The sequence below is a fragment of the Rhinopithecus roxellana genome, chromosome 10 (assembly GCF_007565055.1).
Source record: "Rhinopithecus roxellana isolate Shanxi Qingling chromosome 10, ASM756505v1, whole genome shotgun sequence".
NCBI lineage: Eukaryota > Metazoa > Chordata > Mammalia > Primates > Cercopithecidae > Rhinopithecus > Rhinopithecus roxellana.
The window spans coordinates 139424525-139447416 of record NC_044558.1 but is presented as its reverse complement, the minus strand read 5'-3'; the positions used below and the strand labels follow the sequence as shown (position 1 = coordinate 139447416).

At 42.2% G+C, this 22892-nt stretch overlaps 1 protein-coding gene across 4 annotated transcripts in view; it reads right to left on the bottom strand.

Annotated features, from left to right (window-relative positions):
* Positions 1-240: 240 nt before the first annotated feature.
* BICD1 (BICD cargo adaptor 1) overlaps positions 241-22892 on the bottom strand; it is a 266606-nt gene continuing 243954 nt past the window's right edge. For 2 of the 4 annotated variants that reach the window (XM_010370979.2, XM_030939519.1), the window contains 2 exons: positions 12233-12308; positions 2364-2707 (listed from right to left, as the gene is read on the bottom strand). In XM_010370979.2, coding sequence (XP_010369281.1) covers positions 2620-2707; positions 12233-12308 — 164 coding nt within the window. In that variant the 3' untranslated portion in view covers positions 2364-2619. Of the gene's footprint in view, positions 2708-12232; positions 12309-22892 lie in introns of all 4 variants that reach the window. The other 2 variants (XM_030939518.1, XM_030939520.1) reach the window with 2 other exon arrangements.

Sequence of the window (22892 nt, the reverse complement as noted above, 5' to 3'; positions counted from 1 at the left end):
ACTACACATATTGATTCATTTTAAATGCCTATAAATAAATAGAGATATGGCTCAGTTTAAACTATACTAAATGATGCCACAGTGTAAATACATGTTATTCTCTCTTACTTCTTAGGGACTATCACTTAATTTTGTGCTGAAAATGAGAAATTTATTTCCAAGTTTCTATAACTTCTTGGCAAAGATTCACTAAAATTATTATTTTCATAGAATTAGTATTTCAGAACAAGCCTTTCCCACTCTATGAAGATAAATAACTGAAATGAAACTAGTTTATAATAGACGTAATAATACACTTTGTATTGGAAGAAATACATGTTTTGTGTGTGACCCGGCTTTTCATAGAGTCCTAGATCCAGAGTTAGGGATAAAGAATGCGAATACAACATCGCCTCACACACAGACAGTACTTCCTGCTGAACTCCCAGTCCCCCAAACAAAACCAATGCAGTGATATAGGAACATGTTCTGAGGTACGTTTTAAAAAGGCATATATTTCCCTCAGGCACAAACAGTTTTTATTAAAAGTCAACTTAGCAGCTATGCCACTTCTCAGGTCCAAACACATGGTGCTTGACAAAGGGGGAAAAATTAAAAAACAAAAAGTGAGGGCAGGGGTAAGCTTTCTTTCATTGAACTCTGATAAAATCCACAGTCTCACCAACACTGGTACCAGGCAGACACAACACCAATGAAATGAAGACAATGTTTAGGAACAGCAAGGCCATGCAGGTAGAAAAGAGCAGAAGGTTAGGCTGCTATGGTTAGGAACTTCGTGTCGAATCGTTTTGTTTCTGTTTCTGTACTTTAACCTGAATCCCTATTTTGGTGAAGAATTCAACTCTTTACTCCACGTTGCATAATAAATGACACTGTGGAAAATAGCACTCATATAAAGAACACAAAACGTCCTGGTTGCTTTGGTAATAGCGACCACTACTTAATAGGCGTATGACTGACAAAAGCTCCTGCAATGTGCTTTATGACTTACCATTTGGTCTCTGATGGACCACTCCATTTCTGTGCCACCCATGTCCGCTCAATAGGCTGAGTGGCTCCTGGATCTCCTTTCTCAGTGCCCTACACTGGTAACTGTCCTTTGTGTTAACAGTGAGGGTCATTTTTGTTTTGAAGAGAAGTTACAGATGTCTTTACATGAAAAGGTAAACCCTTATGGTTTTAAATAAGTTAAGGCCACCTGACAAAGACAAGGAATCAGGGCTAGGAGCAATTGTGTGGGCAGCACTTGATGGTTAAGGAGCCCAAGAGTGTTAGACCTTTCAGCTCAGTTAGCTGTTTTCCTTGTTTGTCAGATTATGTGCAAAATAAATTTTGCTATGAAAATCCACTGCCTTAAATCAAGTCATAAAAGTTACCCAGCAGAATCTGTAAATTAACCAGGAACATGTATTATCTCAAGATAATAGAATGTTTGTAGGCACCTGAGTGTTTGTCAAAAGTAGACAATGAGCTAAGGTTTATTATCTATTGTTTTTTTGGCAAGGAAGATTCGTTATGAAAAAACCTAACAACAACAAAACATACAATTTTAATCAAACTTTGAACACTCTCTGGGTAAATTAATTAATTAAAGGCTATCTTACATCTATGTATGTATATATTTTCCTGTTTGTACTTGATACCTTTTATCAGGAAAGACTCAGTAGGACCCTGATTTTGGGAGAAGTAAAAAAAAATCCTGGTTGTTAAATAAACACACCATTTTTTTCCCTTCAAGTTATTGAGCCTTCTTTAACGTTATCACACACATACACACATACAAAGGAGCAGCACCAGTACATCTACTCAACTGCGATGAAAAAATAAAATTAAAGATGCTATCAAATCAATAAATCATAACTTAGTCTCTTTCTTAGATTTACTTAGTAATGTCCAGTGAAGAACTCTAGTTAAAAATACAAAAACAAAACCCAGCAGTTAATAAGCTACTGATTAGAAAATAAGTGCATAAACAATACCAGCGTAGCAGCAAAATACAGTTATTGTTAACATTCTGATGCACCTCATTTATCATTTTGTGCAAGAAAAATGACCACAGTCTGGCCAATTCCAGATTTCAAACTAAATTCAAACTCATACTTAATTGAGCAAATTATGCTTATTTGAAAATAAATGAATTAAATTCACTTCAGAGAAATTATTTTTATAGACATAAATCATGTAGCAAATAAAGTACAAAATAAATATCAATGACAAAAATATTGGAATCAACTTCCCTAGCTGAATTTGGAGTGTGAGGAAAGATGATATTACAATATATGTATTTTACATGTCTTAGGTCTCTCTTACGCTATCGAGGTAAAGCCAGCCATCTGAGACATGTTTCGTGTTTCTTTTTTCTATTTTTTAAACTTAAATGAACTGTAGCCATTTGATGGCAGAAGTTTATCTGTGACTCAGAGAAACCACAAAATGTTTTATCACATCAGGGTCTGTGCTTCATGTTCTTCTCAACTTTCTCTTGTCTTCCAAAATGATGGACATTAATCCAATTGTACATCTAACAACTGAGAAGAAAACACCCGCTGGATCTTGGGCAGTATCCTGTGTATGGCTACAAAACTTCCACCCCAGATGTTCGTCCACAGGAGATGAAGACTAGGGGTGAGGAGGCTTGGAGAGACAGTGGAGAGGGGCGCACTGGGAGCTGGAATGTGGCTGCTCCTCGGGGAGAGCTGTGTCAGGACTGGAAAGGAGAAACAAGCACGTCAGCAAGAAACACATTTCAAAGGGCCAGGCACAGTAGTAGGGGTTAGACAAGTTATTTTTGCATACATTTAAGAACATGAACAGAAATCTTGCACAGTAAATGGTTTCCATCTAAAGCATGCCAAGATAATGGTGGCTTTTCAAAACAAGGCACAAAAAAGAAAAATGAAATGTATTAAGGAAATGATATATGAAAGTCACTCTTTTTTTTTTCTTTATTTTCTTGCCCCCAGCATTTTACAGAAGTTCTTTTCAATTTTTGCACAGTGTTGTTCTCCTACGTCTCTGCGTTAGCTGTAAGATTTCATGAGATCAGTTCTTTTTAAACTTTAATATGCATTCAAATTACCTGGGGATCTCAGTATAAAGGGCAGGTTTGGATTCATTAGGTGTGGGGTGGCACCTGAGATTCTGCATTTTTAATGAGCTCCCACTGGTGCTGGTGGTACTGGTAGATTGACCAAGGCTTTGGAGTTTAGAGGATTCTATAGTTATCTGGTAGATCCAGATTCACTAGGATAAAGAATTTGCCTGTGGAAGTCTAATTTGCTCTAAGGATTCCTACTTGGGCTTGGAGGTATAAAAAATACAGAAGAGTTTTAGATTTCACCTTTTTTTTTTTTTTTTTTTTTTTTTTTAAGATGGAGTCTCACTCTTTTGCCCAGGCAGCTCACTGCAGCCTCCGCCTCCCAGGTTCAAGCGATTCTCCTGCCTTAGCCTCCCAAGCAGCTGGGATTTCAGGCACGCACCACCATGCCCGGCCAATTTTTGTATTTTTAGTAGTGACGAGGTTTTGCCATATTGGCCAGACTGGTCTCAAACTCCTGACCTCAAGTGATCCACCTGCCTCGGCCTCCCAAAGTGTTGGGATTACAGGCATGAGCCACTGAGCCCAGCCTAACATTTCACATGTTAAGTATATAGTAGCTTTCCAAATGACTGCCTATGATAGCCTCTAGTTTGAATGAACCTGTGCTCAGGCCTATCAGTGTCTGGATGAATAATCTTGAAGAATAAAGAAGCAAAATCATTTGAGTTTCCTAGTATAAAATGACAAAACACATTTGGGTTTGGGCCTTTTAAAATGTGATTAGCGGCTGGGCACAGTGGCTCACACCTGTAATCCCAGCACTTTGGGAGGCCGGGGCGGGCGGATCATGAGGTCAAGAGATCGAGACCATCCTGACCAACATGGTAAAACCCTGTCTCTGCTAAAAATACCAAAAAAAAATTAGCTGGTCATGGTGGCGTGTGCCCGCAGTCCCAGCTACTTGGGAGGCTGAGGCAGGAGAATTGCTTGAATCCAGGAGGCAGAGATTGCAGTGAACCAAGATGGTGTCACTGCACTCCAGCTGCACTCCAATAGCCTCGCAACAGGGCAAGATTCCCTCTCAAACAAAGAAACAAAAGGAGACTAGCAGTGGGGGAATCACAACATGGGATTTTTTTTCTTTAAATTAGAAAAGATGAGTATTTTTCTAAAACTCTTACTTTCCCCTTAAACTATGAAAGTCAGTACTATATAATTCATTTCTGCCAGAAGTGATGTTTGAGAGAATGATTCAAGGCTCATTATTACTATTCAAGCATAGCTTTTTAAAGCTAATATTGCTGGAGTCATTAAAATTAGTATTAAACAAATAATTTTTATCTTTGGTACTGAAATTATCCTTTATATCTCTTACATTTTAATACAAAATCGCAATTATGTAAAATATCTGATTGGCTTGAGGTTATTTTTACTTCCCAAACTTTTTGAAGCGCTGTAAGTTTAGTTTAAAAGAAGATTTGCTGTTCTGTACCGGTTAAGACAAACACTGATTGCCGGGCGCGGTGGCTCACGCCTGTAATCCCAGCACTTTGGGAGGCCGAGACGGGCAGATCACGAGGTCAGGAGATCGAGACCATTCTGGCTAACATGGTGACACCCCATCTCTACTAAAAATACAATAAAAATTAGCCCGGCTTGGTGGCAGGCACCTGTACTCCCAGCTAGTCGGGAGGCTGAGGCAGGAGAACGGCAGTGAGCTGAGATCGCGCCACTGCACTCCAGCCTGCGTGACAGAGCAAGACTCCATCTCAACAACAACAAAAAAGACAAGCACTGATAATAATTATTTTTCCTACCTATTTTTACAATGTGGTAAGTAAACATGGGAGAACTGGAACTTCAACAAAAAGCCTAAGAAAATAGTGCATAGTTTCATTTGTACTTTTTTTTGATAAAGTCTCACTCTGTCCCCCAGGCAGGAGTGTAGTGGCATGATCTCGGCTCCCTGCAACCTTCCCGTCCCGGGTTCAAGCAATTCTTCTGCTTTAGCCTCCCAAGTAGCTGGGATTACAGGCGCCCACCACCGCGTCTGGCTAATTTTTTAATATTTTTAGTAGAGACAAGGTTTCACCATGTTGGCCCGGCTGGTCTCGAACTCCTAACTTCAAGTGATCTGCCCACCTCGGCCTCCCAAAGTGCTGGGATTACACACGAGCCACCGTGCCCGGCCTCATTTATAAATTAGAAAATAAGGCTGGGCACGGTGGCTCACGCCTGTAATCCCAGCACTTTGGGAGGCCCAGGCAGGCGGATCAGGAGGTCAGGAGATAGAGACCATCCTGGCTGACACGGTGAAACCCCGTCTCTACTGAGAATGGCGTCAACCCAGGAGGCGGAGCTTGCAGGGAGCCGAGATCGCGCCAATGCACTCCAGCCTGAGGGCGACAGAGTGAGACTCCGTCTCAAAAATAAAAAATAAATAAATAAATAAATAAATAAATAAATAAATAAGTTAATAAAGTCTTATGCCTGGCGCACTGGCTCTCGCCTGTAATCGCCTGTAAACCTCTGCCTCCTGGGTTCAAGCAATTCTAGTGCCTCAGCCTCCTGAGTAGCTGGGATTACAGGCCTGTGCCACCACACCTGGCTAATTTTTGTATTTTTAGTAGAGACAGAGTTTCACCATGTTGCCCAGGCTGGTCTTGAACTCGAACCTCAAGTGATCAGCCTGCCTCAACTTCCCAAAGTGCTAGGATTACAGGCATGAGCCACCATGTCCACCCAAGAAAGATATGTTTTTGAAGACCTTGTGTAATCCAATACTGTTTTTTTTTTGAGACAGAGTCTCAATCTGTCTCCTGGCCTGGAGTGCAGTGGCGCGATCTGGGCTCACTGCAACCTCCACCTCCCAGGTTCAAGCGATTCTCCTGCCTCAGCCTCCCGAGTAGCTGGGACTACAGGCACATGCCACCACACCCGGCTAATTTTTTGTATTTTTTTTTTTTTTAGTAGAGACCGGGTTTCACTGTGTTAGCCAGGATAGTCTGGAACTCCTGACCTTGTGATCCGCCCGCCTCGGCCACCCAAAGTGTTGGGATTACAGGCGTGAGCCACTGCGCCTGGCCTTGGTACTTTTTTTGATAAAGGAGGACAAATATTTCTGCTTGACCAGCTGAAGTGTGTAACAATAGCTTAAATATGGGTTACAACTCACTTTGCCTCACATCTTGACCTTACATCATTCGTGATGATTTGAACATTTTTTCACTCCTTTAGATAGATTTCTCATATAAAGTGAGTTATCTATAGTATTACATTTTTAATTTGCATAAAATGCTGCAATCACATCGTGTATATTATGTGTAAATTAACCTGTAAAACACACATTCTTGGCTTACAGGTTAAGATACTATTTCTTGGATACAAATATTTGATAAATTATAATCATTTAAGTCATAGAATGAATTCAGTTTCAGTTGTGATTGCTAAATATTTTCAAGAGTCCACTTGTTACTCAACATTTACCATTGATTTTACTTTACATAGGTAGATCATAGTCGTAAACAGCAAGTTTAGGAAACTGTTACTAAGATATAAAATTGGATACCTCTTCAGGAAATTTCTTTTTTTTTCCCAAGTGGAAAACTACTTGATAGAAGGGAAGTGTTAAATACCAAACAACTCTATATATATTTCAATATTATATCTAAGGCTATAAACCTTGGGCATTCCTTTCATATTATAATATCTATTATCTATAAACAGTTTTGTAGTTATAATACCTATAAACTATAAACAGTTTTGATAATTTAGCTCTACAATGGAATCAGCCTGTACAAAGTATACATGGAAATGTTCTCCTTTTTTTCTTTCTTTGGAGACAGAGTCCTCTTCTGCCACCCAAGCTGGAACACAGTGGCACAATCTCGGCTCACTGCTGCCCTGAACTCCTAGGCTCAAACAATCCTCCCACCGCAGCCTCCTGACTAGCTGGGACTACAGATGCAGCCCACTATGCCTAATTTTTGTATTTTTTTTAAAGGACAGGGTTTCACCAAGTCGCCTAGGCTGGTCTGGAAATCCTGGGCTCCAGTGATCTTCCCACCTTGGCCTCCCAACGTGCTGGGACTACAGAGGTGAGTCACTGTGCCCAACTGAAAAGTTCTACATTATTAAATGTGAGAAAATGCTCTTTTATTAAAAAAATCATTCACCTTAAAAGCTGTTTGAATATATGTATAAACTGAGGGAAGTACAAAATAATTTTTTTTTTTTTTTTAAAGATAGAGTCTCACTCTGTCGCCCAAGTTGGAGTGCCTGGTTCACTGCAACCTCTGCCTCCCTGGTCCAAGTGATTCTCCTGCCTCAGCCTCCCGAGGAGCTGGGATTACAGTTGCCTGCCACCATGCCCGGCTAATTTGTCTTTTTAGAAGAGATGGGGTTTCACAATGTTGGCAAGGCTGGTCTCAAACTCCTGACCGCAGGTGATCCGCCCACCTTGGCCTCCCAAAGTACTGGGATTACAGGCATTAGCCACCACGCCCAGCACTGAAAATCATTTTTCAAAACGAGAAACAGAACACCTAATGTGAAATAACTCAACATTCTTAGCACATCTTCTATTTCTCATTAAACAAATATTCCTTTTCAGTTTGAGGGAAAAGGAATCATGGTGGGTGATTTACATACTCTCACTTTGCTCCTCACAGGGTAACTGAAACAGATTTCTCCTCTGCAGTGCAGCCACCTGTGGTGGTAGGTAGGAGTCGCTGGGCTCAGTTGTGCTCAGGATATGTGACCTTGAACAAGTCATTTTACCTTCCCAAACCTTGATTTCATCACATAAAAATGGGTGTAAGGCCAGGGGTGGTGGCTCATGCTTGTAACCCCAGTACTTTGGGAGGCTGAGGCGGGCAGATCACTGGAGGTCAGGAGTTCAAGAGCAGCCTGGCCAACATGGTGACACCCTGTCTCTACTAAAAATACAAAAATCAGCTGGGTGTGGTGGTGCACACCTGTAATTCCAGCTACTTGGGTGGTTGAGGCAGGAGAATCGCTTGAACCCAGGAGGTGGAGGTTCCTGTGAGTCAAGGTCACGCCACTGCACTCCAGCCTGGGCAACAGAGGGAGACTCCGTCTCAAAACAAAAACAAAAACAAAAGCCAAAAAACTAAACCAAACAAAAACAACAACAAAAAAATGGGTGTAATAACTGGCTCAACCCTTATGGGAGGTTACATGCCTGTAATCCCAGCACTTTGGGAGGTCAAGGCGGGTGGATCATGAGGTCAGGAGATCGAGACCATCCTGACTAACATGGTGAAACCCCATCTCTACTAAAAATACAAAAAAAATTAGCCGGGCATGGTGGGGGATGCCTGTAGTCCCAGCTACTCAGGAGGCTGAGGCAGGAGAATGGCGTGAACTCGGGAGGTGGAGCTTGCAGTGAGCCCAGATCGCACCACTGCACTCCAGCCTGGGTGACAGAGTGAGACTCCGTCTCAAAAAAAAAAAAAAAAAAGAACTGAAACCTTGTCTGGTTTATACTAAGAATTTGAATGTTGGCTATGTGTTAATTTTTCTGCCAAGAAGGAGTAAAAAGGGCAATGAAAGTATTAACACTGACCCATTTGGCAGTGGGTATGGGTGGGAAGAGAGTCAGTCATCATCCCAGCAACTTTGAAAAGGAGTCTTTTCAGATCTATATGCATTTAATCATTTCTTTATGCAGACCACGATGGGGAACAGTAGAACTGGGCTCTAGACCAGGCTGTATACATGTGGATAGAAACTGGAAACATTTGAGAAGCTGGAAATATTTGCAATTCATTAAATTGCTTTTCTTTGAAGTAAATCATCCCTGTGGCAGTAGTAAGCAACCTAAATTCATTAATCTCAGAACAGATGGAACTAGACCACATAATTGTTTAGTCAAACTGGTTCTCAAAGAACAAGCAAGGTGGAAAAAAAAAGTTAAAAAAATCTCCTGCCAGCCTTTCCATTTCCTACTTAATGGAAGCACTTAAAGCGGTAGTCTTCTGAGGCAGGAGGATTGCTTGAGCCCAGGGTTCAAGTCCAGTTTGGGCAACCTAGCCAGACCCAATCTGAAACAAACAAGCAAACAAAACAGCAGCCTGCTCCATGCTTTCTTCAAGCAAATTAGAGAGGTTAAGAGATTGCAGATCTTTGTCTTGAGGAATGGGAAGATACTAAAAGAGTATTGGTAACAGTTCCCGAGCAGACACTCCAAGCCAGGAGTGTGCCTCACTAAATTCCCCCAATATCTACTGTCACCTGAACTTTACAAGTGAAGAAATGGAATCTTAGCCAGCAAAAGAAATTTTCCAAAATTAAACAACTAGTGGATATTAGAGGTGGGATTTCAACCCAAGCAACCTGATTCCAGAGCTCATTCACTCATTTGGGTATAGTCAATATTCAGTGAACAGCTGTCATGTGCCCAGCACTGACCCAGACCCTGGGTAAGGGCTGGGGGTGCTTGGTGGAGAATGGACTGTAGGTGAAGAGCCTATGTTCTTAACCACTACACATGTAGAATCCCACTGAGATGAGTTTGAATATTTACATTCAGTTACTTACGTAACTGAGATAAATCTATAATTATACTATCATTCTTTCTTTCTTTCTTTTTTTCCTTTTTTGAGACAGAGCCTCGCTGTGTCACCAGGCTGGAGTGCAGTGGCACCACCTTGGTTCACTGCAACCTCTGCCTCCCGGGTTCAAGTGATTATTCTGCCTCAGCCTCCCTGAATAGCTGCGACTATAGGTACACGCCACCATGCCCCGCTAAGTAGAGACAGGGTTTCACCATGTTGGCCAGGATGGTCTTGATCTCTTGACCTCGTGATCCGCCCGCCTCGGCCTCCCAAAGTGCTGGGATTACAGGCGTGAGCCACCGCACCCGGCCGCGAAGAACATTTCTTAAAGCCCTGTTGCTGAAGGTGGTGGGAACAATCGACTAAAAGACACCAATTGGAAACTGCTGGCTAGTAACCTATTTTATAATGTATTTTTCTTTTTATTTATTTATTTGTTTTTTGAGACAAGGTTTCGCTCTGTTACCCAGGCTGGAGTGCAGTGGTGCAATCACAGCTCACTGCAGCCTTGACCTCACGAGCTCAAGCGATCCTCCCACCTCAGCTTCCTAAATAGCTGGGACTACAGGCATGTGCCATTACACCTGGCTAATTTTTAAAAAAATGTTTGTAGAGGTTGGGGGGGGGGGGGGGCGGTCTCCCTGTGTTGCCCAGGCTGGTCTCAAAGTTCTGGGTTCAAGCCCTCCTCCCACCTCAGCCTCCCGAAGTGCTGGGATTACAGGCGTTAGCCACGACACCTGGCCAGTAATGTACCTTTCTGTGCTAACTCAATGTTCCACTGATACAACTGGCTGCACAACCGGCTCTGAGACCATGTGACACTTGGGCTTCAGCTGCCACTGTGCTTCCACACTTGTGGCACCCCAGCTCCCCTGGCTCTGACCCCGACCACGTGTAGCCTGCTACTGACATCTACGCCTCAGACACACATGGAAAGTGTTTGGGCCTGCCCCTGCTCAAAAGAAGCCTTCCCCTGGTAGAAGGGCAACAGCTGTGATAAGGAGAGAACACTGAGCAGACGATGAAAACCACAACCAGACTACTAGTCTGGCACCATCAGAGGCCAGGTGGCTGAAGACGAAGCATTCCAGGATGGAGGCGAGGTCCTGATGGAATGCTGAGATGCTATGTGGAGGTTCACCAGGATGGAGGGCAATTCATGACTGATTCGGAAAGCTTTTCTTTGGAATCGGAATTGTCAGCAAACTCTCCAGTTAGTGTTCAGGGACTGTGCAAACCTGCTTTTACAGTTTTTCAAGTAATCTCACATAAAGTTCACTGTCACAGCAAATATTTTCTTTTGAATGCTGACTACAATGTTTTCCTCTACCTTTCAAATTTAGTTTTTACCAAGGCTACTGAGTGGACAGAAAACAGAAACACTTTTACACAGCTGTTGTCTGTCTGTGTATCTATCTATCGACAGGGTCTTGCTCTGTCACGCAGACTGGAGTGCAGTGATGTGATTTTACTCACTGTAACTGCAAATCCATGAACTCAAGCAATCTTCCTGCCTCAGCCTCCCAAAGTGCTGAGATTACAGACGTGAGGCACTGCACCCAGCCTTTGTATCTAATCCTTTATATTCTTCCTGTCTTCCTGTTTGTGGGCCTGAGATACATATCTCTTTAATTTTTAATTTTTTATTTTTTTAGATGGACTCTCTCTCTCTCTGTCATCTAGGCTGGAGTGCAGTGGCACCATCTTAGCTCACTGCAACCTCCACCTCCCGGGTTCAAGTGATTCTCTTGTCTCAGCCTCCCGAGTAGCTGGGATTGCAGGCGTGTGCCACCACGTCTGGCTAATTTTTGTATTTTTAGTAGAGACGGGGTTTCACCATGTTGCCCAGGCTGGTCTCAGACTCCTGACCTCAGGTAATCCCTCTGCCTTAGCCTCCCGAAGTGCCGGGATTACAGGTGTGAGTCATCACGCCTGGCCTATTTAAACATGTTAAGTTTTATTTTACTGTGGTTTTTGTTTTGTTTTGTTTTTTAGCAACAGGATCTTACTCACCAGGCAGGTGTGCAGTGGTGTGATCATAGCTCGCTGCAGCCTTGAACTCCCAGGCTCAAGCGATTGATCCTCCTACCTCAGCCTCCTGAGTAGCGGGGATTTTATTTTTTTAAATTGACAAATAATAATTGTACATATTCATGGAGTATATAGTGATGTTTTAATACGTATAATGTATAGGAATCAAAGCAAGTCAATTAGTATTTTGGTGTCCCTTGGATTCCATAGGAAAATAAATATATTTTAAAGACAAAAGACAAAAGAAAATGAAAAGTAGGACAAACATCATAACAATTCCAGCTTTTATTTTTTGGAAAGGAATGAAACAGTGGACTAATCCAAGTATTTACACAGACAAAGGGGCTGAACGCAGCCTGTAGACTACCAGCTGGCAGCCAGCAAAATAAACCCCAGCTCTCTTATATTCCCATTGGGAACACAGGGACTGCAGGTGTCCAATGTGTGTCTACGTAACCCACACTTGAAATAAAATATAGCAAAATATAAGGATGCCTAGGCAGTTCAGGTGTTGGAAAGTGGAGCTGGGGTCTATGGATCTGACATGCAGCTGGGTGGGAAGGGAAAGGACATCTGAATTTACCTGACAGTCGGGCAGTCTTGCCTCCCGGCTAGTTGTGAGCACTGTGGCGGTACGGAGGCAGCAGGCTGCTGACAATCTACAAGAAACTGATAAATTAGACATGTATACAAAGAGATGACAGAGCAAGGTGTTAGTAACAGTGACTAAAGCAGCTGCCTGAGAGATTTAGTGAGGAATGTGCATTCACACAGAAATATCCTGATTCAGCTTTTTTTTTTTTCCTTGAATGATGCCAATAGAAAAGACAGGTTTTTTTTGTTTTGTTTTTTGTTTTCTTAAATACAGTACTAAAAAATTAGTGACACAGAATTAGTAGCGAGATTTCTCAAGTACATTAGGACATATGTGGTCATTTATCTTTGATATTTTGTTATATCTAAAAATAAAGGGTCTATTAATATAATGAAAGATCTTCCAGTTCTAAACTTGAATGTGGTGGTGGTTAATTGCTTAGCACTTAGATCTGTTACTCCAAAATGGAACGTATTCAGATAACTGACTTCACTGTCAGGACACATGACATATTGTCAGTCCCATAGGTAACTTGAGAAAAGTGTGCAATATAATCTTTTCTATGATTAGTAGAATCTTAATTGAACAAGGAAATCATCTTTACAGTTTTCTGAAAACTGATTTTATATATAGAAAGTAGAATTTTTGGCAGAAATCTTAGAATGTCTATTACACAGTAAATTGTTAGTGAGTTGGACTAGAGCGCTAACCTGAATAAGAACTCCACTTTATTTTGTTTTTATCATTTTAAAGTCACACAATATAATAACACACTAGGTTAACAAAGTGCTAGCTAGTAAAAATCAAGCTTTAGCTGGGTTAATCATCTACTCCAAGAAAGTAGTGCCTGGTGTTCTAAAAAAAATCAAAGAGCAGTCTGTTTACTGGTACTAGGTGACTATATTAGAATCATGCAAGAAGCTGGTTAGAAATGCATATACATCATATTTCTTTTGCAAACAAGATTAGAATTAAACTTAAAAATTCTTATTAAATAATTGAAGCATTTCCTCTTGCCAATTGCTTAGACTATGTATTTGCTTAGCAAATCCCTTTCCTTATATGTGTTTGAGGACATTCCTTTTTTAACTCTCTTATCCCATTTTGCAGCATTGATTAGCTCCAGATTCCCTTTTGTAGAAACTCAGAGTCTTAAGGAATGCATTCTTTTGTCTTTTAAAAATCTTTGCTCCTTTTGTCTTTTCCAACAGCTTTCCTGCCTATCTGAGTGGTAATTTAGGAACGTCTTAGACTAATTTGACAACTATTTTGATAAGGCCACCAGACAGGCAGTTTTTAAGTTAACCAGGTGTGTGCTGCCCTCTGATGGTGTATTTGGGTAAATGCAATAGATGTAAAAACCACTCTGGATTCCTTATGTCTTACATTGCCAGGGAGGTATAATGAAACTTCTAAAGCAGAGTAGTGGCCTCTGTGGAATAGCGATCCTTAGAATTAGAGTAACTAGAGTATTCAAATGGCTTACATCTTTTAAAAATATCTCATATTTGACTATTTTTGCCAATACAGTCACAGATTATTATTCATTCAAAATATAATTTATGATAAAATTCAAAAAGCAGGTGATCAGAACCACAGTGTACTCCCTTAATGAAATGCTAGAGAGGTGGTAGACATTCTTCATATTTGTAGTGAATATCACTTTTTCCTTCGTTAGAAGTAACATCATCTCTGGCTAATATATATATATTTTTTTAGACAAGAGTTTCGCTCTTGTTGCCCAGGCTGGAGTGCAATAGCGCAATCTTGGCTCACTGCAATCTCCACCTCCTGGGTTCATGCAATTCTCCTGCCTCAGCCTCCCGAGTAGCTGGGATTACAAGCATGCACCACCATGCCCAGCTAATTTTTCGTGTTTTTAGTAAGATGGGGTCTCACCATGTTAGCCAGGCTGGTCTCTAACTCCTGACCTCAGGTGATCCACCCGCCTTGGCCTCCCAGAGTGCTGGGATTACAGGTGTGAGCCACTGCACTCGACCTATTTATTTAGTTTTTGAGACAGGATGTCATGCTGTTGCCTAGGTGGCTATCATAGCTCACTTCAGCATCCAATGCCTGGGCTCAAGTGATCCTCCTGCCTCAGCCTCTTGAGTGGCTGGGACTACAGGCACACACCACCACACCCTGCTAATTTTTAAAATTTTTGTAGAGATAGGGTCACGCTATTTTACCTAGGCTGATCTTGAACTCCTGGCCTCAAGCAGTCTTCCTGCCTCGGCCTCCCAAAATGTGGGGATTGCAGGTGTGAGCCACCGCTCCTAGCCAAGCTAATTATTATTATTTTGCATTTATTATTTATAAGCACTTAGTTACATGTTATCCTTAAAGAATAAAAAACAAATTTCATAGATAAAATGGTGATAGACTTAAAAAATTACACTAAAATGTAGCTACACTGCTCTGAGTCAATTGTCTTCTAAATCCCTGTTCTCAGGTCTACAGCCCTCCACTGTGTCAATTGTAGCCTGGCTGAGCCACGGATGTGTCTTAGCATGTACTTTGTAAAATGAAGGAGGTAGGCTGGGAGGCTGAGGAAGTCCCTTGTAGCTCTGAGATGCTGCTGGCTCTGAGTGATCTCCCTGGCTCCATCTAGGATCTATTCTGCTAGGCTCATTCTTGAATGAACTAGGCCACTCCTGAAGGAACTTGTTGCTTTGGGGGGCATAAAAGATGACAGCTATGTGCATTAAGGAGCAGGCATTGTAGAACCCACAAAGCCATTGCTGTTTGGCCACCAGGGTTTGTCTAAACCATTCAACAGTCAAGTTACTAAACTTCTATTTTGTGTCAGAAACTGTGTTAGACAGCAGGGGGAAAAGGTGAACAGAGAAAATGTGCTCTCTGCTTCATCGAGGAAGATAAGCGTATTTAAAAAGCAACTACAATGAAGTGTCATGATGGTGATGGTGATGGTGACGGTGATGATGATGGTGATGGTGATGATGATGGTGATGGTGATGATGATGGTGATGGTGATGGTGACGGTGATGATGATGGTGATGGTGATGATGACAGCATCTAGTACTTATTTATTGCTTACGATGTGTCAGGCACTGTATAGGCACTTAATATACATTCTCTTCTATAACCCTGTTTTATTAATCTCATTTTACATATAAGGAAAGGGGAACTTAGGTTAAGTAAGACAAACTCCACTAGGAGGTAGAGGTACAATTTGAATCCAGGATTGTATGGTCCAAGGGCTGAGTTGAACTTGCAGAGTTATCCCTGTATTGCCTCCTATAATAGGGAAAGTGTAGGGTGTTACAGGACCTCATAGCGGAAGTTAATTAAATTAAATTAGACTGACTCTAACTAACCATACACAACTAAATCTAATTAACATAACTAAATCTAAGACATAAGGGAGTGCTTCCTGGAGGTTGTGATATCTAGGCCGACATCTAACAAAATGAGTCAGTCAAGTAACTTCTTTGTAACTACAAACTTTCTATGGTCTTTAGTAACAGTAATAAGATATTTTTTCATAAAATTAAAGTGTTTATTTGAAATGATCAGAATGGAATTAGAAAATGCTGTACATTTATATGATAAGGCCACAGGCTTGAGAAATGTCATAGCATACTCAAGAGATTACGTGTTTTTTTAGAGACAAGCTCTTGCTGTGTCGCCCAGGCTGTAGTGCAGTGAGTTCAAGCAATCCTCCTGCCTCAATCTCCTGAGTAGATGGGACTACAAGTGTGTACCACTGTGCCCAGCTCAAGAGATTACTAATGCCTCAAGGGCAGGGATGAATATGGAATACTATAGCTCAAAGCATCTATAGGTCTGTCTTGATATGCACAAGAAGAGTACCCTTGTATGACATTCCTCCATAAACAAGGGCCTCATGTAGAAGGGAAGACAGAAAAGAAAGGGAGAAACAAGAGAGAAAACTATTTTCTGAATCAACATGATGTAATCTTTCCTATAGACTTTACAGTTGTTATTTGTTTTAAGACAGGGTCTTGCTATGTTGCCCAGCCTGGTCTTGAACTCCTGGGTTCATGTGATTCTCCCACTTCAGCCTCTAAAACAGCTGGGTCAACAGGCTCGCACTATTCCTACATTGAGGAAAATAAGTGTTTTTGATAATATGGGAGTATATCATAGTCTCACATATATATATTTTTTTATTTAACTTCTTTTTATAATCTCTCCTGCCAGAAACAAACACAGAATTTGCCATCACAGTAGGTGCTCTACAAGCCTCCACTGATTAATCCAAGATCACTATGTGTATTAACTTGCCCAAGGTCACACAGTTAGGAAGTGGCAGAACAAGGATTTTTTTTTTTTTTTTTTTTTTTTTTTGAGACGGAGTCTCGCTCTGTCGCCCAGGCTGGAGTGCAGTGGCCGGATCTCAGCTCACTGCAAGCTCCGCCTCCCGGGTTCACGCCATTCTCCTGCCTCAGCCTCCCGAGTAGCTGGGACTACAGGCGCCCGCCTGGTCGCCCGGCTAGTTTTTTGTATTTTTAGTAGAGACGGGGTTTCACCATGTTAGCCAGGATGGTCTGATCTCCTGACCTCGTGATCCGCCCGTCTCGGCCTCCCAAAGTGCTGGGATTACAGGCTTGAGCCACCGCGCCCGGCCAGAACAAGGATTTAAATTTAGCCTTTTTAATGCTAAGGCTGCTTTTCTTTTTCTTTTCTTTTTTTTTTTTTTTTTTGAGACGGAGTCTCGCTCTGTCGCCCGGGCTGGAGTGCAGTGGCCAGATCTCGGCTCACGGCAAGCTCCGCCTCCCGGGTTCACGCCATTCTCCTGCCTCAGCCTCCCAAGTAGCTGGGACCACAGGCGCCGCTACCTCGCCCGGCTAGTTTTTTGTATTTTTTTAGTAGAGACGGGGTTTCACCGTGTTAGCCAGGATGGTCTCGATCTCCTGACCTCGTGATCCGCCCGCCTCGGCCTCCCAAAGTGCTGGGATTACAGGCTTGAGCCACCGCGCCGGGCCAAGGTTGCTTTTCTATTCACTCCTCTAGATGCTTCTCAAGTTGACACCAGCTACCTCTAGAGAATATCAGGGTCATAGAGTCAAAGAAACAGAAGGAACTTCGCCAGAGATTTGAGATACTGATTTTAAAGCAACCAATACTCTCAAAAACACAAAGCAAAATGAAGGGTAGACGAATGAAGATAATATTCAGTTTTTAAAAAGAGGTGGCTGAAAATAATACATTTCATTGGCAGGGAGAGAAAGTTTTGCTGTGTGGTTTTCTCTCGGGCTTCTATTATTTATAAAATTTTCAATGCAATTTAGAAAACTAACCAATTTTCTTTCGTTTTCTTTGAGACAGTTTCGCTCTTGTCGCCCAGGCTGGAGTGCAATGGCATGATCTCAGCTCTCTGCAACCTCCGCCTCCCAGGTTCAAGTGATTCTCCTGCCTCAGCCTCTCGAGTAGCTGGAATTACAGGCACGCACCGCCATGCCTGGCTAATTTTTATAATTTTAGTAGAGACAGGGTATCGCCATGTTGGCCAGGCTGGTCTTGAACTCCTGACCTCAGGTGATCCACCTGCCTCGACCTCCCCAAGTGTTGGGATTACAGGCGTGAGCCACTGCGCCCAGCCAAACTACCCAGTTTTCTAAAAGTCAATGCCTTAGGGAGTCCAGGAGCCCACTGGTGGCTGTTTGGGATGGGAAGGAGCAGCTCATGTAGGAGACAGGGAACACTTCCATGTTTTGGCTTCACACCTGGCCCAGATGGCAGTAGTGGGCACTGGTGAGCACCATGTGGGTGAAAGCCCATCTGTGGAGACCAAACCAAGCCAGGATGAGTAGTGAGGCTGCAGAGGTGGCTTCTTTGGGGCCTAAGTGCTCTGGGGCAGGCACAGCAGCAGCTATTTGTGGCAAACAGTCTCCTGTAGCATCGCTTGACCCCACCTCCTCATTTTCCTGACTTGAGAACTAATGCATCCCTGCTTTTTCATGAGATCGTACTTTCTACACCACATCTCTTTCCCTCATGACCACAAACACCTCCGGGTGCTCCACATATTCTCATGAAAACTATCTCTGTCTTCTGAGTTCTCCTCAGGCCAAGTATCCAAGTTCTTTTCTTTTCTTTCTTTCTTTTTTTTTTTTTGAGATGGAGTCTCGCTCTGTTGCCCAGGCTGGAGTGAAGTGACGCGATCTTGGCTCATTGCAAGCTCTGCTTCCCAGGTTCAAGTGATTCTTGTGTTTCAGCCTCCAGAGTAGCTGGGATTACAGGCATGCACTGCCATGCCTGGCTAATTTTTGTATGTTTAGTAGAGATGGGGTTTCACCATGTTGGCCAGGCTGGTCTTGAACTCCTGGCCTCAAATGATCTACCCGCCTCGGCCTCTGAAAGTGCTGGGATTATAGGTGTGAGCCATCAGGCCCAACCCCATTTCTTCCTTTTAAGATGTGATGTCAATTTCCCTCAGTCTTCTCTTGCTCTCTGACCTTGTTCCAGTTTGTGCACATCCTTCTAAAAATGAGGTGGTAAGAAAGGAAATCATGTGTGGTAAGATATGCCTGGTGAAAAGTACAGTGGCACTGTCTTGTCTAATCTGAGACATCCCAGTCCTATTAAAACAGCAGAAACCTCATGGCATTTTTGGGCAGCCACATCACACTGCTATTTCCACTGAGCTGGCTTTGTTTACAGATAGTGCTATCAAGTCATTCTTCCTCCATCTTACAATGCTTGGAATTCCAGCACAATGTTTCGTATCCATTTAAACTTTATGTTTAAAATACATGTGAAATATTTCACCTCTTCCTATCTGATGAATATTTTGGATCCTATTCCGTCATTTAGCATTTGTTTCTCTCTCAAATCAGAAAATGTGAGAATCATGACCTTGATAGCTTTATGTAAGATTAGCAATTAATAATAAGGTCACGCTATGTGAAGATCATATTTCATAAATATAAGTCAATGAATTTGGACCCTTTGCATATATCATTCAATTAGTTATGAGTCTACACAATTATGTTATCCTCTAGAATTGATTTCTCATTTGTCTCAAGAATATTTAAAAAAAAAATGTCTGGTTAGTTGCTTGCTCAAGTTCAGACACATTATTTTACCATTTCCCTGGTCTTATGAGACAGAGAATGTGGGTAGTGCAGTTCTCACACTGGCTTTTAACAATCCCCATTCTGTGGAGAGCATTTGTAACTCATCCATTTCCAGAAATTTGCCGAGGATAAGGCTCAAGTTTGTTGGTCTACAGTTTAGAGAAACTTTTCTTTTCCACTGTGTAAAAAACTGTATTTCTACATTTCTTCTTCTGACACATATAGGTACTAATCCTCTTACTTAAATATTCTATTTCTCCTCAGGCACCTCTTCCTCTATCTTTCATAAGTTCATGATTTTTCAGTCTCTTTCCTTCAACAAGAAAAGTGAGGAAAAAAGGGATGTGTGCTTTCTTCTTTTCCTTTCCTGTTTTGAAAATGGGCAATTCATATACTTATTTATTTATTTATTTATTTTTTGAGATGGAGTCTCGCTCTGTCGCCCAGGCTGGACTGCAGTGGCGCGATCTCGGCTCACCGCAAGCTCCGCCTCCCGGGTTCACGCCATTCTCCTGCCTCAGCCTCCCGAGTAGCTGAGACTACAGGCGCCCGCCACCTCGCCCAGCTGGTTTTTTTGTATGCTTAGTAGAGATGGGGTTTCACCGTGTTAGCCAGGATGGTCTCGATCTCCTGACCTTGTGATCTACCTGCCTCGGCCTCCCAAAGTGCTGGGATTATAGGTGTGAGCCACTGCGCCCGGCCCATACACACATATTCTTTTTTTTTTTTTTTTTTTGAGGCGGAGTCTCACTCTGTCACCCAGGCTGAAGTGCAGTGTCGTGATCTCCGCGCACTGTAACTTCCGCCTCTTGGGTTCAAGCAATTCTCCCGCCTCAGCCTCCCGAGTAGCTGGGATTACAGGCATGCGCCACTACACCTGGCTACTTTTTTATATTTTTTTGGTAGAGATGGGGTTTCACCATATTGGCCAGACTGGTCTCAAACTCCTGACCTTGTGATCCGCCCATCTCGGCCTCCCTAAGTGCTGGGATTACAGGGGTGAGCCACCGCACCCGGCCTTCTACTCATATTCTTAAAAATAGGCAGGAGAAATGGAAGTTGATGATATAAGGAACACGCATGCCTCTTGATGAGACTCTTAGTTATTATGTTTGCTAACTTGGTGTGCTCTTTCCAAGACTGTTTATAAAAAAGGTTAATACATTTATTTGAACAACTGCTATCATAGAACACTGCTGCTACTATCTATTTGAAAGTAAATACATTCAAATAGATACCACTGCTATGGTTTGAGTATCCCCTCCAAAATTCATGTTGACGCTTAATCTCCAATGTGGCAGTATTGAGAGGTGGAACTTTTTAAGAGGTGATTGGATCATATGGGTCTGCCTTCATGAATAGATAAATCCATTCATGAATTAATGGATTAATGGGTTAATGGACTGATGGATTATGATGGGAGTGGAATTGGTGGCTTTATAAGAGGAAGACAGACCTGACTTAGCACGTCCAGCCCCCTTGCCGTGTGATGCCCTGCACCACTTTGGGACTCTGCAGAGTCCCCACCAGCAAGAAGGCTCTCGCCATGACCTTGGACTTCTCAGCCTCCATAATTGCAAATTACAAATTCCTTTTCTTTATAAATCACCCAGTTTCAAGTATTCTGTTATAAGCAACAGAAAATGGACTAAGACAACCACTTTAGACCAAAAATCTTATAAACTTGGAGAAAAAAGTCAATATTAATTAAAGACCTTTCAATAAGAACAGATGATTAACAGTTAGTAGAAAAGCAAGAACATTTAATTTTGAAAGTGTTAACTAGGAAATTGACAGAGCATTATAGATTGTCCTCAAATTAACACTCCATAGTTATGATCAGAGCACAGAGACATCCTCTTTTAGTCCTTATGGGGAGGAAAAGATACCTCTCTTTCTTCTTTTTCCAAACCTGGCCATGCTCTCCCAAACTATTCATTAATTGAAATTTTAGGCAACGACAAAAAAGGAAGAGGAGGCAGAAGAAATGTAGAAGAAAGAAGAATGGATGAGAAATAATGGTAATATGTAATGCTTATGAAAAGTGCTATATATATATATTTGCAGACAATTTGCATGCAAAAGCTCTTGAATCCTTGTAAAAACTCTGAGATATATTTTATTTTTGTTTAGAAATGAGAAACTAAGTTTATGCAAGGTCACTTTCTGTATTACCTTTTTTTTTTGAGATGGAGTCTCACTCTGTTGCCAGGTTGGAGTGCAGTGGTGCAATCTTGGCTCACTGCAACCTCCACCTCCCAGGTTCCAGCGATTCTCCTGCCTCAGCCTCCCGAGTAGCTGAGACTACAGGTGCACAGCACCATGCCCAGTTAATTTTTGTATTTTTAGTAGAGACAGGGTTTTGCCATGTTGGCCAGGATGGTCTACAACTCTTGACTTCCTGATCCACCTGCCTCCGCCTCCCAAAGTGCTGGGATTACAGGTGTGAGCCACTGCACCTGGCCTCTGTACGACTTTTATAATGAACAAAAGCTTTTTAGTGCCTAGAAAACTCAATTGAGGCCAGGAGCAGTGGTTCATGCCTGTAATCGCAGCACTTTGGGAAACTGAGGCTGGCAGATAGCTTCAGTTCAGGAGTTCAAGACCAGCCTGGCCAACATGGTGAAACCTCATCTCTACTAAAATAACAAAAATTCTGGCCATGGTGGTGCTTGCTTGTAGTCCCAGCTACTTAGGACGCTGAGGCATGAGAACTGCTTGAACCCAGGAGGTGGAGGTTGCAGTGAGCCGAGATTGCACCACCGCACTCCAGCCTGAGCAACAGAGCGAGACTCTGTCTCAAAACAAAAAACAAAAAACAAAAACAAACAAACAAAATTCAACTGAGATTGGTAGCCATAATCCCCATTTTATAGATTAGAACACTGAGGATCAGAAGGGTCACGTGATTTTCTTAGGTCCCATGGAGAGAGTGGCAGAGTGAGAACTTGTGCCCAGGTTTCTGGCGGTCCACCCACGCCCTTTCAGTGGAGTGGCCCATGATGTTATAGACTGAATTGTGTTCCCCTAAATTCATATATTGAATGAATATATTGAATGAAGCCTTAACTCTCAGAACCTTAGAATGCAACTGTATTTGAACATATTTGAACACAGGACCTTTACAAGAGGTGATTAAATTAAAGTGACACTGTTAGAGTTGGCCCTAATCCAGTCTGATTGGTGTCCTTGTAAAGAAGAGAGGATTAATACATACAGAGAGACACCAGGGATGCAGTGCACAGAGGAAAGACCACATGAGGACAGTGAGAAGGTGGCCTTTTGCAATCCAAGGAGGGAGACCTCAGGAGAAAACAGACCTGCAGACACCTCAATTTTCCACTTCGGGCCTCCAGAACTGTGAGAAAATAAACTTGTGTTGTTTCAGGCATCCAGTCTGTGGTCGTGTGATGGAAGCCCCTGCATACTAACACAGTCTTTGATTCTTGCTCCAAAGTAGAAGCAGTTAGTGCTCCTTTTTACTTTGCCGAGAGTACTTCTTCAGTCTAAATAAACCAAGAACAGCCCAAATTCTCTCAAATAATTCAAAACTAAGCAATCCAAGAGTTGAATTAAAAAGT